At 43.1% G+C, this 22,643-nt stretch overlaps 1 protein-coding gene across 3 annotated transcripts in view; it reads left to right on the top strand.

Annotated features, from left to right (window-relative positions):
* Nucleotides 1-22,643, top strand: part of TFEC (transcription factor EC) — a 190,099-nt gene that overhangs the window by 129,473 nt on the left and 37,983 nt on the right. For all 3 annotated transcript variants that reach the window (XM_061637844.1, XM_061637843.1, XM_061637846.1), the window contains exons 2-3: nucleotides 11,382-11,615; nucleotides 13,464-13,559. In XM_061637844.1, coding sequence (XP_061493828.1) covers nucleotides 11,382-11,615; nucleotides 13,464-13,559 — 330 coding nt within the window. The remainder of the gene's footprint in view (nucleotides 1-11,381; nucleotides 11,616-13,463; nucleotides 13,560-22,643) is intronic.

The following is a 22,643-nucleotide window of genomic DNA, read 5'->3' as shown; positions in this document are numbered from 1 at the left end:
TTACATTTTTATCCTACACTTCCTTCAAAGAGCTCATGGTTCTCCCCCATCCATTTTATTTTCACAACTACCCTATGAGGGAGGTTAGTCTGAGAGATTATGGCTGACCTAAGGTTTCCAAATGTGTCTGAGTGAGAATTTAAAGCTGGGTCTTCCCAGTCCTACACTCTACACTCTAACCCAGCCTTTTTCAACCAGTGTGCCCCCAGATGTTGTTGGACCACAACTCCCATCAGCCTCAGCCAGCATTGCCAATGGTCAGGAAAGATGGGAGTTGTGGTCCAACAACATCTGGAGGCACACTGGTTGGGAAAGGCTGCTCTAACCACTACACCACACTGGCTCTCAACTCTTCTATTTGTCTTTTAATAATTGTCTTCTGTCTAATTATTAGTCTTCTGATATACATCTTGTGCCTTACCATTACTCTTAAATATATAGAGCCTATCTATACATTACCTTCACCATGTAGATCAGTATCTGCATGGCACGTTTCTTACCTGCTGGCTATATGTGAGTATGACTCACCAGGTGTGCTAGGGACATAAGAAAAATTCCCTGCCCATATCACTGTAATTCACCAATGTGAGTATATGGAAACTCATGATGTGATGGCCTTGAGTGAGCCTTACTTTCTCATTTCCTTTTAATGTATAGACTAGCGCTTAGAGTAAGCAAGTTCTTGGGTATGTGTGAAATTCACTAAAGGCTTACAATACCAATTTGCCCAGAGCCACCATGTCCAGAATTTGAATGTGGCCAAGGCTTGTGATCATAATATCAAGAGACCATGTTATAATCTAATAACAGATCACTCAAAAACACCCAGTGGAGTATTGCTGGTGTGCGTAGGGGGAAAATTGCTACCTGTATGTGGCAGATGCATACATGCCTCCGATTTCTGGTGTACTACAGCATTTGAACCAACCTGGACCTGACTTTGCAATCACTGATGGAGCATCTTATTTATTAAAGTAAAAGTAAAGGTGTCCCCGCACTTACAGTGCGAGTCGTTTCCGACTCTTAGGGTGACGTCTTGCGACGTTTACTAGGCAGACCATATATATGGGGTGGGATTGCCAGTTCCTTCCCCGGCCTTTCTTTATCCCCCAGCATATGCCAGGTACTCATTTTACCGACCACGGATGGATGGAAGGCTGAGTGGACCTCGACCCCTTTTACTGGAGATTCGACTTCCTCCTTCCGTTGGAATCGAACTCCGGCCATGAGCAGAGCTTCAGCTGCATTACCACCGCTTACCACTCTGCGCCACGGTTTTAACTTTAGATTACAGTTTTAACTTTAGATTCAGGGTAGAATGCATGGGATCATCCCATCTTATCCTTACAACAATTATGTGATGCAGTGTACTTGAACTGCTTGTCTCCATATGTATCTACCCATACATTAAGACCAGAAACTATAGCATGCGTCCCCACTATCTGAGATGAGGTGGGTGGACTACCAGGGAAAAGGCCTTCTTGGTGGTGGAGCCCCAGTTGTGGAATGCTCCCCACAGAGACATTTGCCTGTTGTCTTCCTTATTCTCTTTACAGCCCGAGGCAAGGGCCTTTTTATTTTTCCGAGCTTTTAAGATAGTATTTTAATGTTTCTGACAGTTCTGTGGTGCTTTAGCGATTGTGTGGTCATGTCATTTAATTATTTTGTTTGTTAAAACATTTATTATTTTAACCTTTCTTGTGAACCACCAGGGGAATGTGATTGAAGGGTGGTATAAAAATACTTATCCTAAATACATAATGAATAGGTTTGATCATCTCGTAAATTACATGCCTAAGCAGAATTTGAACGCAGGTTTTCCTAATCCAAATCCTTTATCCACTTCATCATCACCCAGGCTTTTGTACCAGCTTATTGGTCCTACAACAGTACTGTAAGGATTTTGACATTTAAAGATAGCTCCTCTTGCTTGAGCTATAATAGACAAAAGGTTTAATAATGCCTGACAGCTATGACAGATAAAAGAATCTCTCTCTCTCTCTCTCTCTCTGTCTCACACACACAAACATTTACAGATACAAGAACTATTTTTAGAATATTGGTACTAAAATAGACAGCTCAAGAACACGTTTTGAGGGGCCTATGCAACAATATGAGGGTGGGGTCAGGGGGAGGCCATTAAAATAATTATTTTTTGAGTCTGTGCTTCCCTTTGTTCAAAATTTGCCGAAGAGTATGATGTCAAAAGGTTAAATTGAATGTAAAAGACTGTATTTAATGTCACATGAGTGTTTTGTTTTAACTTCAAAGCTTCTTCACACAGTAACTTTTCTTCAGGACAAGGCATATTCTTCTTTAATTGCTGTTCATGGAGAAGAATATAAAGAGAGTTCTATCTTCAGAGTAAAGATTCAATAAAAGAAAGTAAAGGTTCCTTTTTTAAAAAATCAGCTATAATATTTATAGTCTGGTCATGCGAGTTGAAGTGGTGAAGCAGTGTCTCCTAGCATTCGGCCCAAGTCTCCCTCAAAGGAAGAATCCATTCCCTTCAGGTTGAGGTTGTGAGTGTGGCCTCCTTTAGGATGCTTATTTATTTAGAATAATATAGTGTATTAATATTTTTATACCACCTTTCATAAAATCTCAATGTGGGGTACAGGGTTAACATTAAAGACACAACTCCCCCCCCTTTCTCTTTCCCTTTCTTTATGCACACACACACCAGTAAAATATCCAGCCTGAGACAATTGTAAACCAAATAGGTACTAAAAGTGAGAAAAGGCCTGGGAGAAAAGATAGGCCTCCAGCAGGTGCCTAAATGCAAGCAGTGATGGCACAGCTTCAGTTCAGAGGGAAAATTATTCCCCACGATACAAATAGTCATCACAGCAATGCTCACATCACCAATGGAATGTAAGAATAGGCACTTGGGTGGGTGGGAAACCTGGGTGGGTGAGCAGGGAGGAGTCAGTCTCTCCCAGCTATGTCCACCAGGGTACCTGGTCCAGCATCTGGGTAGACCTGAGGGTCGGGGAGGGGGGTTGCTGTGGTCTATAGGAGCTCCATCTGCAAGCACCCTGTCCATGTGACTACTGGTCTGGAGTGTTTGCACCTTATGTTGGGTCAGTGGGACAGACTGGGGATTCTGTTGGTGTACCGCCCACCCTGCTGCCCAACAGACTCCCTAGCTGAGCTGACGGAGTTGGTCTCAGGTATACTGTTGAGATCCCCCAGACTGTTGGTTCTGGGGGATGTCAACATTCATGCCGAGGCCACCTTATCCGGGGCGGCTCAGGATTTCATGGTTTCCATGACAAGCATGGGACTGTCCCAATACGCCATTGGACCAACACATGTAGCAGGGCATACGCTAGATCTGGTTTTTGCAACTGGACATGGAGTTGGTGATCTGAATGTGGGGGGGGCTTACATCAGTCCCTCTGTCATGGACAGATCACTGCTTGCTGAAGTTTAGACTCACAGCAGCTTTTCCCCTCTGCAAGGTTGGGGGACCTATTAAGTTGGTCCGCCCCCAGAGACTAATGGATCAGGATGGTTTTCAAAGGGCTCTGGGGAGTTTTCCGGCTGATAGGGCTGGCGCTCCTGTCGAAACCCTGGTTGAACTGTGGAATACAGAAATGACCCGGGCAGTTGACATGATTGCTCCTGAGCGCCCTCTCCTGTGTAGAGCTCGTACGGCTCCATGGTATACCCAAAAGCTGAGAGCGATGAAACAATATCGGAGATGGCTTGAGTGCAGATGGAGACGAACTCCTGGTGGATGCAGTTATACACTGGTAAGTGCCTATGGTAAGCTGTATTTAGGGGCAGTAAGGGCAGCAAAAAACCAATATTTTGCTGCCACTATCGAATCATCAGTCTGCCGCCCAGCGGAGCTCTTCAGAATTGTCCGGGGGCTACTACACTCTGGCCCCAGGGACAAGGTAGAACCATCTGAGGCCCGCTGTAATGAATTTGCTAGGCACTTCCAGGATAAAATCTTTACCATCTGCCAGGACTTAGACTCCAGTAATCAAGCGAGGTATCCAGAGCACAGCCTTGTCCCAATTTCTTGGATGAGTTTCAGTTGGTACAACTTGAGGATGTTGACAAGGTGCTTGGACAGGTTCATGCAACCTCTTCTGTGCTGGATCCTTGTCCTTCTTGGCTAGTAAAAGCTAGCAATTAGATTACTGCAATGCACTCTACGTGGGGCTGCCTTTGAAGACGGTTCGGAAACTGCAGCTTGTGCGAAATGTAGCGCGCAGATTGGTAACAGGGACCAGATGGTCCGAACATATAAAACCGATTCTGGCCCACTTGCATTGGCTGCCTGTATGTTTCCAAGTTCGATTCAAGGTGCTGGTTGTGACCTATAAAGCCTTACACAGCTTCGGACCACCATACCTATTGGAACACCTCTCCTGATACAAACCCACCCATACACTACGTTCAAGATCAAAGACCCTCCTCCAGGTGCCTACTCCAAAGGAAGCTGTGAGGATGGCAACAAGGGAGAGGGCCTTCTCAGTGGTGGCCCCCAAATTATGGAATGACCTGTCTGACGAGGTGCACCAGGCGCCAACACTGTTATTTTTTTGGCGCCAGGTCAAGACTTTCCTCTTTTCCCAGGCATTTTAGCATGTGTTTTATACTGTTCAAATTTTTAAATTGTGTTTTAAATTGTTTTTATAAGATCTGTTTTAAATTGTATTTGTTTTAATGTTTTTAGTTACTGTAAACCGCCCAGAGAGCTTCGGCTATGGGGCGGTATACAAGTATAATAAAATAAATAAAGAAAGAAAGAATTAGCTAAGTAATGTAGTGATGGCCACCAATGTGACTTTAAAAGAGGATTAGACCAATTAATGGAGTGGCTCTTAGTCACATGTTCTTCCTGCACTGTCGGAGGCAGGATACCTCTCAGTACCAGTTGCTGGAAATCACAACTGCAGGGAGTGCTGTTTTGAATAGGTCCTCCTTGCATTGTCTTTGTTTTTATGTAGAAACTCACTATTAGCTGAGTTCATGGTTAAACAAACTTTATTTCTGATGAGGCCTGGGAGCCTCCATAGAGTAATAACCAAGATTTCCAGTCACCTCTGCTCTGAGTCAGCTCTCTAGGAGCTTGCCTCCTGGGTCATAGTTGATTCTCATAAAGGAGCTATGTGCCAGATATTTAGCTGATAATGCATACATTACCCTCGTAGGCTTTCCATAGGCATTGGGTTGGCCGTAGGGTTGCCAGGTCGGAACCATCCAAAAACCTGAGAAAACGGGGGTGGGCCCTAGTGATGTCATCGGGTCAGCCTGGTGATGTCATGAGGTGGGCCCTGGTGATGTCATGGGGTGGGCCCTAGTGATGTCACGGGGTGGGCCCTAATTATGTCATTAAGCATGATACATTAAGTATCAACCACAGTTGCTTGGAGCATACCATTCAAAAAAAAATTCTCTGATTGGAAATTAAAATAGAAATCTTACCTAAAAGAGGGTGTTCGCAGGTCCAGCTGAAGTGACAAGGTCATTCCTTCTCACAAGCTTAGGGAGCATGGATGCAAAATGGAAATGGACTGCCTTCGTCGATCCTGAATAGGGTTTTCATGGTAAGCAGTATTCAGAGGTGGTTTACTATTGCCTTCCTCTGAGGCTGAGAGGCAGTGACTGGCCCAGGGTCACCCAGTGAGCTTCATGGCTGTGTGAGGATTCAAACCCTGGTCTGCCAGGTCATAGTTCAACACCTTTAGGGAACATTTAATCTAGCTTACTTGCTTCTGGCAAGAAGGGTTTACGTGCCCTCAGGCCAGGCCATTATAGGAAGAGAGGAGCTTACTTTTGCAGAGATGTTAGATGGGAGCACAGATGGATGCTGTAGTTTGTCATGGAAGGCGGGAACTCTAACTGCGAGGGGAAAACTACACTTCCAAGGATTCTTTGGGGGAAGTCATGCACTTTAAATGCAGAGCTTGGAAAAGTTACTTTTTTAAACTACAATTCCCATCAACCCCAGCCAGCATGGCCACTGGATTGGGCTGATGGGAGATGTAGTTCAAAAAAGTAACTTTTCCAAGCTCTGTTTAAATGTGAGTTGGATGTGCGTTAATTCTTGCTGTTAGCTGCCTTGGTTTCCTCTGGAAGCTAAACAAGTAGGGCCCCAGTACCAAAACAAAAAAATAAAAATTAACACATGGAAGGAATACACCAGGCATAGGGAACCATTGGACTTCCAGTTATGCTTCTGGTCCTGGGGAGTTGCAATTCAAAACCATCCAGAAGGCCTAAAAGAAAAAAAGCAAAGCCCCCTTTAAAAAAAAAAAATGAACACAAGGTTGCCAGTGGTAAACTTACCAGAGCCAAAACCACAAAATGTTAAAGGAATTTATACACCTACACACTTGATCATGTGTAAACAATTAAATAGCTGAAGTTAGTTCAAAGCTTGTAACTAAGCTACAATCCAATACACACTTACCTGGGAGTAAGTTCCATTGAACTCAATGGAGCTAACTTCTGAGTAGACATGTATTGGTTTGTAGCAGAAGTGGGGGATGATTATATTGGATGGCAGTGGTGAAAACAACCCTTAATCCTCTGCTGAAGCTTTCCTCTGAGTAGCTGCTTTCTGTATTTATTTATTTAAGGCATTTATACCCCACCCTTTAGCCAAAAGGGCTGGGAGACTGTTACTTGTGTCTGCTGTATAATGGCCAAGGTGTTGCTAGCAGTAATGCAGTGGCAAATTCAGGAGTGCAGGGTCCCTTCATGATAGTCACAGCCACACCCCTCCCACCTTTCCCCCTTCTGCTGCTGGGTTGAGAATGAGATCCTTGCTAATGCATTCTTCCACAACAGAGGTCCCTAGGAGACTATAGGCATGAAAGGGGAGTGTATTAGCTACTGAGAAGAGTCTGCTCAGTGACTTACCTCTTTTTACTCTGATTGGCTCCAATCAGCAGGAAAGGACAAGGACGCATGTTAGAAGACTCTTCTAAGTGGCTAACACACTCCCCTGTCATGTTGATTGGCTCATAGAATGCTGGAAACACAGGGATTCTGCTGAGACCCTGCTCCCAAAAAAGTAAGGCATCTAAGACTCCCCGAGACCCTGGATGACTACACCCCTGGTTGCTAGGTTCTAGAAAGACTCTGGGCAACAATCTGCATAAATGTATACAGTGCTTCTGGGCAAATTAAAATAGTGTATGTACACACAATATATTTAAAGCATGTTTCTCCTTCCCCAAAGAATCATGGGAACTGTTGTTTGTTAAGGGTGCTTGGAATTTTAGCTGTGAGGGGTAAACTACATTTCCCACAATTCTTTGTGGGAAGTAGCGTACTTTAAATGTATGGTGTGTATGCAGCCTGGGATCTCACTGGCACTGCAGTTTGCTGCCCTATGAGCAAAATAAAAATAAACATGTGTTTTTAAAAAGTGGGGAGTAGCAGACCTGGGTCTAGCAGAAAAGACCCAGGGCTCAACCTCCCCTGATAATGCCCGTAGCGATTGCAGATTATTATAAATAATAATTAATGCAGTGTATGGCAAGCAAAAAAGATGGGTCTCTGCCCTGAGATGTTTAGAACAGAAAAATAAGATGAACTCTGTTTTCTGGTTGACCCAATTTGTTTTAGAGGAAAAGACTCTAAAGCCCATCCCAAGCCTAGTTACTCCAAAGCAATCCTCACGAAATTCAGTGGGGTTTCTCCCACCCAAGCGTGTTTAGGATTGCAGTCTTCGTCCTGGAGGAAGAACATGCTTTCTTGGAAGTAACTATCATAGGAGGGTTCCCAAAGGGGGCACAAGGCTGCAGCAGGTTTTTCTGAGTAAATAAACACTTACAGAGAAAGAAAGAAAGAAAGAAAGAAAGAAAGAAAGAAAGAAAGAAAGAAAGAAAGAAAGAAAGAGGGATGCAGAGCAATTTCTGGTTTCACCAGCCCACGTATCTCCACCCTGAGCAGAGAGTGAGTCTGCTACAGGCTGCTGGTGCTTGGGAGAAAAAGGCTCCCAAGCATGCAAGAGAAGAGGTGAGGGAGCCCTGAGATCAGTGAGGGAAAGAAGCGGAAGGGGGGGGTAGAGAAGGAGGAGGGAGAGAAATACCAATGTTTCTCACGCAAAATAAAAATAAAAAAATAAACAAACAGAGAAATCAAAGGGGGAGGGGAGAAAAGGGAGGGGAGTCAGGGACAGGGAGAGAGGATGCCTCTAAATGCAGGGGGGGGAGATGGGACGCTATCCTGGGTGAGCTGGAGCTGGAAAAGAGGCAGCGCCCGATGTGTCATCCTCTTATTGCCTGCACTTGGAATGCCACTGCTCCCCGGCCACAGCTGCTCATCAGTTCTAGAGCAGCTAGAGCTCCCTAAAACCCTTAAAGCCGGGGCATTTGCCAGCCAGCCAACTAACCTCCTACTTGCTCCAATTTCCTCTCTCACTATGCTCCACGCCACGGAGGAAGCCTGGGCTCGGCTCTCATTGGGCCGCAGGGGCAGCCAATGAGAATGTGATGTAGTGTTTGGGTAGGCGAATGGAGTCCTTCCCCTGCGGTGTGCATGTCTGCATGCAAAGGAGAGAGAGAGAGAGAGGAGGCAAAGCAGATAGGAGAAGCAAGGGGAAAATTGGCATCTGCGTGTCTGGCTCCTGGCTCCTGGGAGTCCACAAAAGCCGGAGATTAAACAACATGGGGGCAATTCTGGCCGGAGGTGAGAAAAGCAAGGGCAGGGCCGGAGTCTCTGGCCATTTGCCAGAGATCTGGCATTGCTAGTTGGCCGCTTTGAGAACAGGATGGTGGACTAGGTGGGCCTTTGGCCTGATCCAGCAGAACTTTCCTTTTTTCTTATGTAAGTGGTTGAAAGGCCCTTAAGGTCCACTTTTAAAATTTCATTTTTATTCCATTTCATTTTTAATTTGTATACTGCCTTTCTACATCACTGTACTCAAGGTGGTTTACAACCATAGAAATGACAAAATATACCAAAAAAACTATAATAATTCAAATATAACTAAAAATAAACAATTGGCAAAATTCAAGGATCGATTTCACATATTATCATATTAACAAAATATCCATACATGACAACAAAACAAAATACCGCACAATTCCTTGGACTCTTACCTTGAATGAAAAAGCCAAACAGGCAGTCCTGTGTGAGACTCATATTCATATAGGAGAATATTATAGGAAACCAAAGGTGGTAGAATGTCATCAGTCTATCGTTATAACACGTTAATGAATATAATGTACAAAATGCATTATATTGAGAGAAATTGCTCGCACAGATGTGTGCATTAGTCAAAATTAAAACTTCACTGGATGCCCATTTGCTACTGGGCCAAGTTCAAGGTTCTAGCTTGGGTGTACAAAGCCCTATACAGCTTGGGACCAGGATACCTGAAAGACCGTCTTATCCTTTATATACCCAGTTGATCACTGCACTCTGCAGGTGAGGGCCTCCTGCAGATACCATCTTATCAGGAGGTCCATTCTGCACAACATAGGAAATGGACCTTTAGTGTGGTGGCACCTACCCTGTGGAATTCCCTCCCCTTAAATATTAGGTAGGTGCCATCTCTGGTATCTTTTCAGTGCCTTTTGAAGACTTTCCTCTTTCAACAAGTGTTTTAAGTTGAGACCTATCCCAGTCTGTGTTGGAATTGCTTTTAATATGTTTTTTTAACCCTTTTTAAAAGATGTTTTTAAAGCTTTTAAAAAAAATGTTTTTAAAGTTGTTTTGTTTTAATATATTTTAAGGTCTGTTTTTATGTGTTTTTAGCACTTTTGTTTGCTACCCTGGGCTCCTGCTGGGAGGAAGAGTGGGATATAAATCAAATAATAAAAAAATAAAAAAATAAAACAAATGGGAAGTTAAGACTGCAATCCTATGCACACTCTTCTGGGAGTAAATCTATGAGGCTTACTTCTTAGGAGACATGCATAGGATTGTGTGGTAAAATGTTTAATGCTGTCTTGATTGTGACCAATGTGATTTTGGACAAGGCTTACCAACTTATTTTCTATACCATAAGTGAAAATAATTTTTGTTTTGTTGTGGAGGATTCATGAAATAAAGATTAGGGGACAAATGGATTTGGGAAGACTTGCCTATGAAGCATTCTAGAAGCATTTCTGGTGAGAGTGAGTTGACCCTATTTATAGCGACTTAATTAATTTAATGTTTGGTAATAATTACTTCCAATTGAAAGGACAAGATGAATCGAACTTGCTTGAAAAATAATTCTGTTGAAATAATTTTGACTAACTTCAAGTGGAGTAGAATTGTATACTACAATTAATATTACAGTGTTGTGTATAAAAATGTGGATAAAGTAAGCACATCTGTTTTGGGCTCAGATAGTTTAAGTAGGTGGAACTGAAAAAAACAAGAGCTGTAACAAAAGCTTCACCATTGTTTAAGGGTCATTTGAAGAAGCGATTAGAAGAAATTGGTCATTAGTCATACTACAATATTGCAAGAAAGCCAGAGGGTGAATGTGACAGTACATATTTGTGTACTCAGTATGCCTGTAGTGGATAAATTGTAGGAATGTGGCAAGGATCTGAGATGCGAGTTGTTTGAAGCAGTGGCTGTCAATCCGCACAATCAAAGCATGGCCTGCTCTTCCGCAATTAGCTGATTTGGGCATGACCACTTAATTTATCCATGCTGGCTACAGTATACAGCCACTCTTGTGGCTGTATCATAAGGTCTCTCTGGCTTCTTGAAAGCTTTATCAGTCCTTAACAGGAGCACTGAGAATACCACATTGCTTGAGGTTGAGGTAGTGATCATCTTTCTGGATTATTTCATTGTGCTGAACCTGATAATGCCTCATTTGACAGATTGTTCTTACTATCAGGTGAGCTATCAAAAATAAGCACTACTATGGGTGCTGGGTAAACATCTGTTTCTCATTTTTTCTAATCAAGAGCAATTATGGGGTTCTTCTGTAATGGACATCTCTATTGTATTAGAACTGTATGATTGTGAAATCTATGTATATGGGTATTTTATGCATAGGTTTCAGCTCAAAACATGGCTCAAACACAATATTCAAAGTTATGCTGAGATTACTCTATGTTCTAGATAATATATAAGAATTGCATTCCTTCCCAAAATATTTATTTCCATGGACAGAGTATTTATTTCTATGAAAGACGATTAATTTGAGGAGCAGAGGGAATTGAATGGTTTGATATTCTACAAGACTGAGCTTCTCTATTTGCTTGTGAAAATAGTATTGTTAATTTAGACGGCAAAATTCACTGTCCAGTTAAACTAAAATGCTTGTATGTAAATCATGGAACTCAGTAGATATAGATTTTAAGAAATGGATCATGCTGGCAGCCAGTTTACCTGACCTGCGATTTACTTGCTCACAAGTTGCTTATCAGTTGTGGCTCATCATTTTCTTCTCTTCATAGATTCAGACCCACTTGGAAAATCCAACTGGATATCACATTCAGCAAACTCAGAGTCATCATGTAAAGCAGTACCTAACACTGGATACCAAGCTGTCTAGCCAAACTCTATCACTATCTCATTCCCATTCAATCCATTCCACAGGATCTACACCCATATTACAGAGAGGGCATATGCCTCCTACCAGTATCAGCACTCCTGGGAGTACAACTCTTGGAGGAGAACATGAAAATGTGGTATGCCATATAGCTGTGAAATATTCTAATGCTTTGTGAATGTTGGCTGCCAAATCAGATAGAGTTTACAAGATGGAGAAGAGCTCTACAATTTGTTCAGCACTGCTGCACCTAACTATACATAAGTTAACTTCTTTTATTGAGTGAGATTTTGAGGCTTGTGCAGTAATTTCCACGTTGCCATTTTACAGCAACAGCATATGCACCATTGTGAATGGTCCTTCCATGAAATCATAATCGTTGCTTAAAGATGTGTTTTTTTCTATGATGTGTTAAGGGTTAATTACTCTTTAGACATAATATGTTGATGATGAATAAAAGAAAAGAGAAAACTCGAGTACAGATTGGATCCAAATTTAGTCATGCTTAGAGCAGGCCCACTGAAATAAATTTTTTTGACTTCCATAGATCTAAGTCTGGATTCAAACCTACCTTTTTTAATTCCAAGCTTTGGACTTTATAGATACTCCTTGCTCCAGTAAATAAGGGCTGCAGACTGTATGCATAATGTATGCGTATTGTATAATAGTAAATAGAGCTTATGTTCTGCATGTAACCATAGATACATTCCAGACTGCTCCTAAAAATCATCTCTTTCTCAGTCTTGGAATTGTTATAGGATGTGAAGGCGAAGTCCCATATATGTGTTGCCTTCCCTGTGTTCAGACTTGCATTGCCATTGAAAATTTACCTTTCCCCAGTCTGCTTAAATTGTAGGGCTGTGAGGTTTTTAAGGGCCAAAATTATTAATTTTGGAAGGACAGAAATATTTCCAAAATGCTTTGATTATGAGGGCATTCAGTTTTCCAGTTTCGTTCCCTGCAAGCTCATGCTTCTGTACCATTTTGTCTCCACCCCTGAATTACAGTAGGGCCCCGCTTACCGGCGCTTCGCATTCTGGCGTTCCGCTAATGCGGCGGTGGGAAATTCCCCTTTTTAAAGCCGATTTAGCGATTTTGTGACATTTTACATTTTCGTGTCATTTTCACGCAACGGCCCCATTATAGTCTATGGGTCCCTCTTTACGGCGATTTCCGCTTTACGGTGGGGGCCTGGTCCCTAACCCGCCATATAAGCGGGGCCTTACTGTAGTCGCATGGGTGATTCTAATCTGGGATCAAAAAGTAAATGGGATAGTGTTATGAAGCCAAACAGTTTTGGCTATGTGATATTTATGAGGGCAAACAAAGTCAGTTAAAAGGGAGGGAAATGCTTTTTTGCTTGGATGATCCCAGTTAATCAGGGATCATCAACAAACAGAATAAAATCACCACACCACAAAAGCAATCTGATTTGGCTGGGAAGAAATTAAGTTAACTGAGAGGACAATGTTAAAGAACATTCTTTCAAGCATTGCCCAGTGCAACAGAAGGAAGTGATGGGCTTTTTTTCATTTCTGAAAATATTTTCCAAATCATTATGTAGTTATAACTCAACCAATCAAGTGTTATACAACACTAACCATGTTTACTCAGAAGTAAGTCCTATTGAATTCAGTGGGGCCTAATACCAGGTAAATGGGGTTAGGATTGTAGCTCTTCCTTCGAAGATTCTAGGCTGCAAATTTAGCCCCACTTTCCTGGACATATGCAGCATTGAATTCAGTAGGTCTTACTTTTGAGTAGACATGGTTAATATTGTGCTGTTGGAGTGGCTTACAGCTTAAATTACCAATTTCACGGCTTCAGGAATGGAGCTGCATCATGTAGCTTCAGACAGTTTTCAGAAAGAGAATCCTCTTATCAAAGGATGAGGGTTTTTTTTAAGCATTTATAGCTAACATATTTATAGCTTAAGTTCCTGTATGTATCATCCTTCTGCATACATTGACAGCTCTTGTTTTTCTAGATGGAGGAAGTTATTGATGACATAATCAACATGAAATCGAGTTTTAATGATGAAGGGATAGGTTGTTTGGAAGCACCACTTCACTTGCAAAGAACAGTAAGTAAGAATTTACACTTAAAAAAAATGAAATGTAGAATTCAACTGAGAACTGTAATTCAATATTGTAAACAGGTGAAATTTGTTCTCTATTTCCTCTCTTGTATAAAACTACTGGAGAAAATGGTCTTTTCTACTGACAAATTGCAGGATGATGGAATGAGAAATTGAAGAGTATCTTGTCACAAAGGTGTCTATCTATGTTATAGACGATCTATCACTACTGAAATTATGAATTCATGTTTTCCTTCTTACAATGCACAGCTTTGTATCATTAAATATCTTGATTTTGTTTGCAATGTGTAGCCAAATATGTTAGTACTCAATAAGATCAAGGGATATCACACTGAACTCTTGCAGAATAGTGTGACTCAAATTCTGCATTGGTTCCCTGACATTAGGGATGTCTGTTTGAAATAGAAATGCGAGCAGAAATTGCCTCAATTTTCACATTCGTCTGAGGTCAGGAATGGAAATCATGCAACATTGTTGCTTTTTGTACTCCACAAACATTACATAAATGTTATTTTCTGCATTGTTTTTAACATTTCCCTTTCATTGAAATTAATTACATAATCAATGACATTAGTTTTGGCCATAGTGGATAGCAAGATGAATAACATAGGTTTTAGTGGAAGCCAAACTGTAGCAGAATGGAAACAACACTGATTGTGATAAACGCAGGATGGGATGGATTTCATTGTCTCCTTATATCCCTACCTGTCATCTATGGTATGTTGGTTTGATGGATAGTGGTAATTATAGGATTCTGCTTGAGAATTTAAATTTATAGAACATACACAAAGAATAAATGCCTCACAATCCTGATATTTATCAAGTTACATTTGTCACAAACATGGAAAAATATTGCAAGCCAGTCAAAATAGTCCGTGTTCATTCACTTAAGCAACAGTTTCTGATTTTGAAGCCCACTGGTGTCAAGCATAAAAAGAACAGAGCAGATCCACCTACGTATTTTTAAATTACCATTTTATTTATTATTTTATTTTCAAAATTTCTATGTTGCCTTTCAATCCCACCATCTCCAGGTACTCAAGGTATCTCACAAAAACAGGGCAGAATGTGTACAAGATCAAATTATACAACTTTTCAAATGTGCTGCTGATCAAATTATAAAATTTCTGTAATGAATTGCATACAAATTATTAAAATTCATAAACGTTTAATAAAACTGATGGCTCAATTTTCTCCCTCGTGCACATACATAGACTGAGATCATGCAATTTTGATATCCTAAACTCAAGTTTTACACTCAAATTTGTTTTAATTACATTCTAGTTAGAGCTGTTGGTATGAGCAATTTGTAATCAGTAATTACCATGATCATTGAAGTTTAATATAGCTTTGCTGGGAATGGACCAGACTAAACATTAACAACCATGCAGCTTATCTTGGCTAACTGGAAAAGGCTGCACAAGACAACATCAAGGCAAAAGTAATTGCCATGCACATTTATACTAGATTAGGCTTAAATTCCAAGGAAGACTCAAAGGTCATCTTGGTATTTGAGGTTCAGTGTTGCATTACTAGGTTCTGTTTACAAGGTTTGCAAAAAGAGAAATGACCATGAAAAGCAAGCAAATTACTACTATGGAAAATTGTGGCCATAAATATTCTTTATTACTATGCACATCAAATATATATGTAAAATGTATCTCTTCAATTTAGAACCTGTGCCTAAAGAACAAAGGGTATCAGACTTGGTTGGCAAACTCTGGCAAAGAATTTTTGTGGCATTCCTACAGTGGAGCAGGGAGAACATACTGTGGCATAGAATCAGATGTGCCGCAGATTCAGGCAAGGAGCGCTGATACATTCTGTTGAGATCACTACTGAGGAACTATTTTGCACTTTTGACTGGACTTGCGGCACAGTTGCTCTCCAGAATTGTTGTAGATGTCATTGTAATTAATATAAGTTACTTTACTGGGAGTTGCATTTAGAATTGCCCTATGTTCCTCAGTAAGTTGTATAAGGTTCTGTGCATTTAGTGGACTTGGTTGCATGCACAGAGCACATTCACATAGGACTGAATGGAGTAGCTTACAGAGGCCTACTGGGATAATTCGCTCTGGCAGGCTTTGTTGGTGGACTTGTGTTGGGCCCATATTAGATGTTTAGGAGGAGTCTTAGCACGGAGGAACATGGGTGATGCCACCCCAATTTCAGTGATTACAGGCAGAGGGAAATATAGCCAAGGGGAGGTGGTGAATTACCTGAGAAGGCGAAGGCAAGGCTATCTGCGCCTTGTTCCTTGCTGCCACTCCTCTCATGGTTTGGTTCCTTGTTGTCCATCTGCTGTACCCACTGGCCTGTGTGTGTTGTTGTTTAATGCCAGATAGGTACATAATAAGACCACTCTCATCCATGACTTGATTTTGTATGAAGGTGCTGATTTGGTGTGTATTACCAAGACCTGGGTGGGTGAGCTTGGCGGGGTTGATCTGACCCAGCTTTGCCCACCTGGATACTTGCTGCAGCACCAGCACAGGCTGCAGGGACAGGGGGGGAGTAGTTACTGTGGTCTACAGAACTTCCGTCTCTCACCAGGAAACCACTCGGTCTTGGAGCTGGCTGTGAGGGCCTGCACCTGGTGTTGGGCTGAGGAGACAGTAAACTAGGGTTGCTGCTGGTGTACCGTCCACCCTGCTGCCCAGCAGCTTCTCTGACCAAGCTGGTGGAGGTCATCTCAGCTGTGGCGTTGGAGGAGCCCAGAATGATAGTGCTGGGTGATTTCAATGTCCATGCTGAGGCTGCCTCTAGTGTTCCGGCTCAGGACTTCATGGCCTCCATGACAAACATGGGGCTATCTCAACTTGTTACTGGCCCAACACATAGGGCAGGGCACACCCTCGACTTGGTTTTTGCTCCCGATGGAGGAAGGGATGGTCTGGAGATAGCGGGGATGGATGTCACCCCATTGTCATGGTCAGATCACTTCCTGGTGAAGTTTAGACTTATGGCTCCAATCCTTCTTTGCAGGGGTGGTGGAGAGATTAAGATGGTCCACCCCCTAAGCCTAATGGAATCCACTGGATTCCTGAATGCCCTGGGGGAGCTCCCAGTAGATAGAGCAGGTGACCCTGTTGAAGCCCTTGTCACATTGTGGAACAGGGAGGCACGTCGGGCTCTCGACATGGTTGCCCCCAAGTGCCCTCTTCGGCACTGTGGAGCCCGGCTTGCACCTTGGTACACCAGTGAACTAAGGGCAATGAAACAGGCTGGACGACGGCTAGAGCGCAAGTGGCGAAAGACGTGCGGTGAGGCTGATCGGGCACGAGTAAAACATTATAACCGTGCCTACTGTGTGGTGGTGAGGGCGGCAAAGAAGGCCCACTTCTCTGTCTCCATCACATCCTCAAGTAGCTGTCCGGTGGAGCTTTTCCATATTGTCAGGGGTCTGTTGACATCAACTCCAGGAAATGGAGTCTTAGACCCTTCGGAGGCCCACTGAGAATTGTTTGCAAGGCACTTTGAGGGTAAAGTTGCTCGCCTCCGTAGCAGTCTTGATGCCCCCTCCCCATCTACTGTAGTCCCCAATGAGGTGTCCAGTGCAACATCTGCTGCAACTTCTTGGGAACGGTTTCAGTTGATGCGGCCTGATGACTTGGACAAGGTGTTTGCGATGATGCAGCCAGCAACGTGTCTTCTCGACCCTTGCCCTTCTTGGCTTATTAAAGCTTGCTGAGGGGGTCTGACCGAGTGGATCCAGGGTGTGGTCAACACATAATTGAGAGAGGGAGTGGTTCCAGCCACCTTGAAAGAGGTGGTGATTCGACCTCACCTGAAAAAGCCCACCCTGGACCCATTGGTTTGTGACAATTACTGACTGGTTGCAAATACCCCCTTTTTAGGGAAGGTGATTGAGAGGGTTGTGGCACAGCAACTGCAAGTACTCTTGGATGAAATAGATTATCTTGACTCATCTCAGTCTGGCTTCAGGCCTGGTTATGGGACTGAATCGGCTTTGGTCGCCCTGATGGATGACCTTTATTGGGAGAAGGATGGGGGAGTGTGACCCTGTTGTTCTTACTTGATCTCTCAGCGGCTTTTGATATCATTGACCATGGTATCCTTCTGGGCCGACTTGGTGAGATGGGTATTGGAGGCACTGTTTTACAGTGGTTCCGATCCTATCTCCAGGGTCGTTCTCAGAGAATAGCATTGGGTGACTGTCTTTCGGCCCCCTGGCAGCTGTGTTGTGGGGTGCCGCAGGGTACCATCTTGTCCCCCATGCTGTTTAACATCTATATGAAGCCCTTGGGAGCAGTCATCAGGAGCTTTGGGGCAAGGTGTCAGCAGTATGCTGATGATACTCAGCTCTGTTTCTCCATAACATCTGAATTGGGAGAGGTCGTGCAAGCCCTGGACCTCTGCCTGGACTCGGTGATGGGCTAGATGAGGGCCAATGAACTAAGTCTGAATCCTGGCAAGACGGAGGCGCTGTGGGTTGGTGGTTCCCAAGTTCAGATATTTGGTCAGTTGCCTGCTTTGGATGAGGTCGTACTCCCTCTGAAAGAGCAGGTCCGTAGCCTGGGGGTGCTCCTGGATCCATCTTGGTCGCTAGAGGCCCAGGTGACCTCAGTGGCTAGGAGTGCCTTTTACCAGCTTCGGCTGGTGAGACAGCTGCAGCCGTTTCTGGACCGGGATAGCCTGACCACTGTTGTCCACGCACTGGTAACCTCTAGGCTGGATTACTGTAAAGCACTCTATGTGGGGCTGCCCTTGAGGTTGGTCCAGACGCTGCAGCTAGTGCAAAATGTGGCAGCGAGACTGCTCACTGGAGCAGGGTATTGCCAACATGTCACCCCGCTGCTGAAAGAATTGCACTGGCTGCCCATTTGCTACCAGGCCAAGTTCAAGGTTCTAGTTTTGGTGTACAAAGCCCTATACAGCTCAGGACCAGGATACCCAAAAGACCATCTTACCCCTTATATACCCAGTCGATCACTGCACTCAGCATGTGAGGGCCTCCTGCAGATACCATCTTATCAGGAGGTTCGTTCTGCACAATATAGGAAATGGACCTTTAGTGTGGCGACACCTACCCTGTGGAATTCCCTCCCTTTGAATATTAGGCAGGCACCATCTCTGCTATCTTTTCGGTGCCCTTCCTCTTTCAACAAGCCATTTAAGTTGAGACCTATCCCAGTCTGCATCTGTGTCAGAATTGTTTAATATGTTTTTTAATAATGTTTTTAACCCTTTTTAGGGTGGTTTTAAAAATGTTTTTAATGATGTTTTGTTTTAATGTATTTTAAGATCTGTTTTTATGATGTTTTAAAGTTTTTAGTGCTTTGTTTGCTGCCCTGGGCTCCTGCTGGGAGGAAGGGCGGGATACAAATTAATTAATTAATTAATTAATTAATTAAATAAATAAATAAATAAAACAAATGGTGCACCATGTGCAACACCATGATGTGCTGGCAGTTTCATTGTCTACTAGCTCCCACAGCAAGATTGTCACCTGGGTAGCTTCTCGTTCTACATGATTTAATTAATAAATTTAATTTATTTAATAAATTATGGATTTATTATTATTTAGCATATTGTATGTCACTTTTCATCACCAGGTGACCTCAAAACAGCTTCCACAATAAGAATACAATATCATTAAAAAATTCAGATTATTATTATTATTATTATCCACATCAACAGTATCAATAAATAACACCACAAAATATAACAAAACTAGCTCAAACCTCAAATTACTCTAATCATAACCTAGTCTCCAAAAACTTGAGAAAACAAATACATTTTTATCACACAGTGGAGCCCCATCATTGTTACCACCATCCATGTCTCAAAGAGTAGAAAGTTCCACCACTGAGGCACCACTATAGAGAAGACCCTTCCCCAGGTCCTCCTCTAGAAAGAGTGATGTAGCTGCCCATCTAGTGGTGGAGATCTTTCAGGCATTCTGATGAGCACTCAACAGCAGCTGTCTTGCTTCATAGTGGCCACACAGAGAAACCTACACATACGTATAAGCCCTCACTGACACCAGACAGGCAATCCCCTCTGGCACTGACCAAGGCCACTGCCTTGGGCTTTTCCAGCTAAATATCTTCTTGCTGGGCCACATAGCTGAGAGCTACAGGTGGAGATAATTCTGCAGGCAGGCACTCACTGGGTGCAACAGATGGTTACCAAGGTCCCTCTCAGCACTGCCTTGGGCTTCTCCAGCTAAATACTGTCTTGCTGGGCCACACTTCTGAGAGCTGCAGGTGGAGACAGGTGCTGTCTGGCAGGCAGGCAGGCAACAGGTAGGTGCTCATAGGATGTAGCAGATGATTACTAGGGTTGTTCTCAGCACTGCCTTGGGTTTTGCCTCAACTAAGCATGAAGGGATTAGGATGAGGAACCGTGACACATATAATCCCTCTTAACACCTGTCCACTTGTAAATAGTTTTTCACTCTTTTATTGGAGAAGTGATGACATGTGAATAGAGTTTAATCAATGCATCACTCAGGATGTAATTGGTCTGCTCCAGTCATAGGCAGAGCTGTCACTTATCTTGTTAGTTGGTTAGAATTTGTTGTTTCTCTTTGTCTCTCTAAGTAACATCTCTAGCATATGGTTATACTGTTCCTGTTTCTCTGCTGAAGCCAAGCTGTATAGTGTTGCTTGCTTGTTGTTGCAATAAAATGATTTCAGAAATGTAGTTCTGAAGTGCATTAGGGTGACTGATTTTCTCAGCAATGTGAGCAGCCCTTTGCTAACACATTTTACAGAGGGCTGCCAGCTGTTTTGGCTCCGCAGTAGTGTAGAACCTGGAATAGATGCAGATGGTCTCATCAAACTTGCCACCCAATCTATACTCTTAATCTGTAATGTGTGAAGTGGCTTTCAGATCCATTTATTTCACTAGAATTCACACTAGGAATTTAGATTCAAGCAATCCCTGCAGAAATATCTCCCAATGCCACTTATTCTGGGTATATAATAGAGGGCCTAAACTGATTGGATGAGGGATATATGATTTCACAGAGCTACATTTCCTCAACACACCTTCCTAACAATTTCTAGTAAAGAGAAACATGTGCTATTGTTCTGCCTGAACTCGAAGAACTCAGACTCTGACACAGCTGTAGTTTTTGTTTTTATTGTAGTAAGAGAAAGTTTCAATTCAGTGCACTTCATGAATCTACCTACAGCTTACTCAGAACTTAGCATCTCTAGGTCTAACTAGGCACAACTTCACTACACTAAGATGTTGATTCAGCAACTACTCCCCCCTCACTCTGCTTAAGTAAGGCTGGATGGGCACCTTACTTGCGTGTGCTATCACTGTTGGGAGTGTACATGTAGGCAAAGACTCCACCTCAACTGTGTCTGTTGAATTTCCTGCCACATTCGCCTCCTGGCATGAGGTGGAATCCCATCTTCCCCCTCAGAGGGAGGAGGGCTGCCTGCAGGCGATGTGGGTGCAGGGAGAGGGGAAGCGTCAGGCTGGGAAACAACTGGCTGGTCAAGTTGACTTTCCATAGGAACATCTGGAACTGATGGGGTTGAACCGTTAAAGTCCAGAGCTGGGGCACCTCCTGTGTCCAACTCCCCGCTCGGCCCTTCACCGGCTCGACCATCCCACTCTGTCCTCTTCCTCCTCCACTTTGTTCTCATCAGTCCACCCCCCTCCAGCAGGGCTCACGACAGATATGTCAGTGTTTTCGTCATCACTATCCCCACTCTTTGGTTGCTGCATTTAGGGGCTGAAAAATGTGATATGATGTCATGTTACACATTTCATTTCAGGGCATTATTGGGAGACACATTCCAGAGAAATGAGATGGCAGCAGTCATGTTTTCCCCATTTAGGGCTTAGGGCAAGGGTAGGCCTTTAGCTGTTGATGGCAAAATGACTGTTCATTATGAGTTTTTCAGATTAAATTCTGAGTTTGTGACAGCATTGCATTGTGAAGTTTATTTGTAATTTACCTCAGTCTCTCCCTGAGTCAAATCCTGCCTAGGAACTACATGCTAAGTTGTTGTCAGTGGAGACTGGTTCCCATTGGGATTGGTAGGGCGGAAAGCGGAAAGTCGTGGTCATTAGTCGTGGTTTTAATTTTCGTGTATATGTTTTTATACTGAAAGTATTATGTATTTTATTGTACGTCGCCCAGAGTGGCAGGACAACCTGCCAGATGGGTGTCTAACAAATCCAATAAATAAATAAAATAAAATAAATAAAGACCAACAGTTAAGTGGAGCCAGAGCCAATAACAGGTAGAACCAACTAATTCAACTTGGTTTCTATCCTCCTCCCTACTGAATTCTACAAGGGGAAACACTGAGATTAAGGACAAGGAAGCTGAGAGGCAGTGACACCCCCTGGACTGGTTGTAAGTAAGAAGGCATAGAGGTGGGGGTTGGCTGAAGGCAGACTCACGTTGGTGGGGCAGTGTCTCATTCGCCCAAATAGACCAGCTTCCATTGGTTATTGTAATGTGGTGTAAGTCAGTCAGTCTTGAAGGTAGTAATATTAAGAGGGGCTCCAGAAAAGGGACTAACCATACACACATGCATGCAAAATAGCTCTATTCTTGTGTTCCTCTACATGTGGTGCTAATGTGTGGATAATGGTGTGAAGCTGTGCCTCCTGGCTTTACCCTTAATGTCAGGTGCCATGCTGGCCCTGCCCCACCATTGCCCACATGTTGACCATGGAAGTCAGTAGAGGAGTGCCTAAGCATCAGGAATATGTGTAGGCGCTCCACATGATCAGGAACCCTAGTTGCACAGGGGTCCTGATGACATGTGATGCTGACATGCAAACAGCTGCTGATACATAGGAGCCCCTACACATGGAGGGAATGTATGTATACAGCTAATGTGAACATGTACAATGTGCCATGTACTCCCCAGCCACTTGTAACCAGCCATTCACACACAATGTCTACAACATTCTGCAACTATATTTGTGTTCCCAAACTAAATCTACCCTCAGATTTCATAAAAATCAGACCTGTGTCAACCAAGTGACAGGATGACCTATAATCTATGGTATTTACTAACGTGTAAATGCATAACATGGTTTACTATAGGTGAATAGTGAAATTTG

This window comes from Rhineura floridana, chromosome 8, assembly GCF_030035675.1.
Source record: "Rhineura floridana isolate rRhiFlo1 chromosome 8, rRhiFlo1.hap2, whole genome shotgun sequence".
NCBI lineage: Eukaryota > Metazoa > Chordata > Lepidosauria > Squamata > Rhineuridae > Rhineura > Rhineura floridana.
Note: the sequence above shows the minus strand (reverse complement) of the source record. Positions and strands in the feature narration are given on the sequence as shown.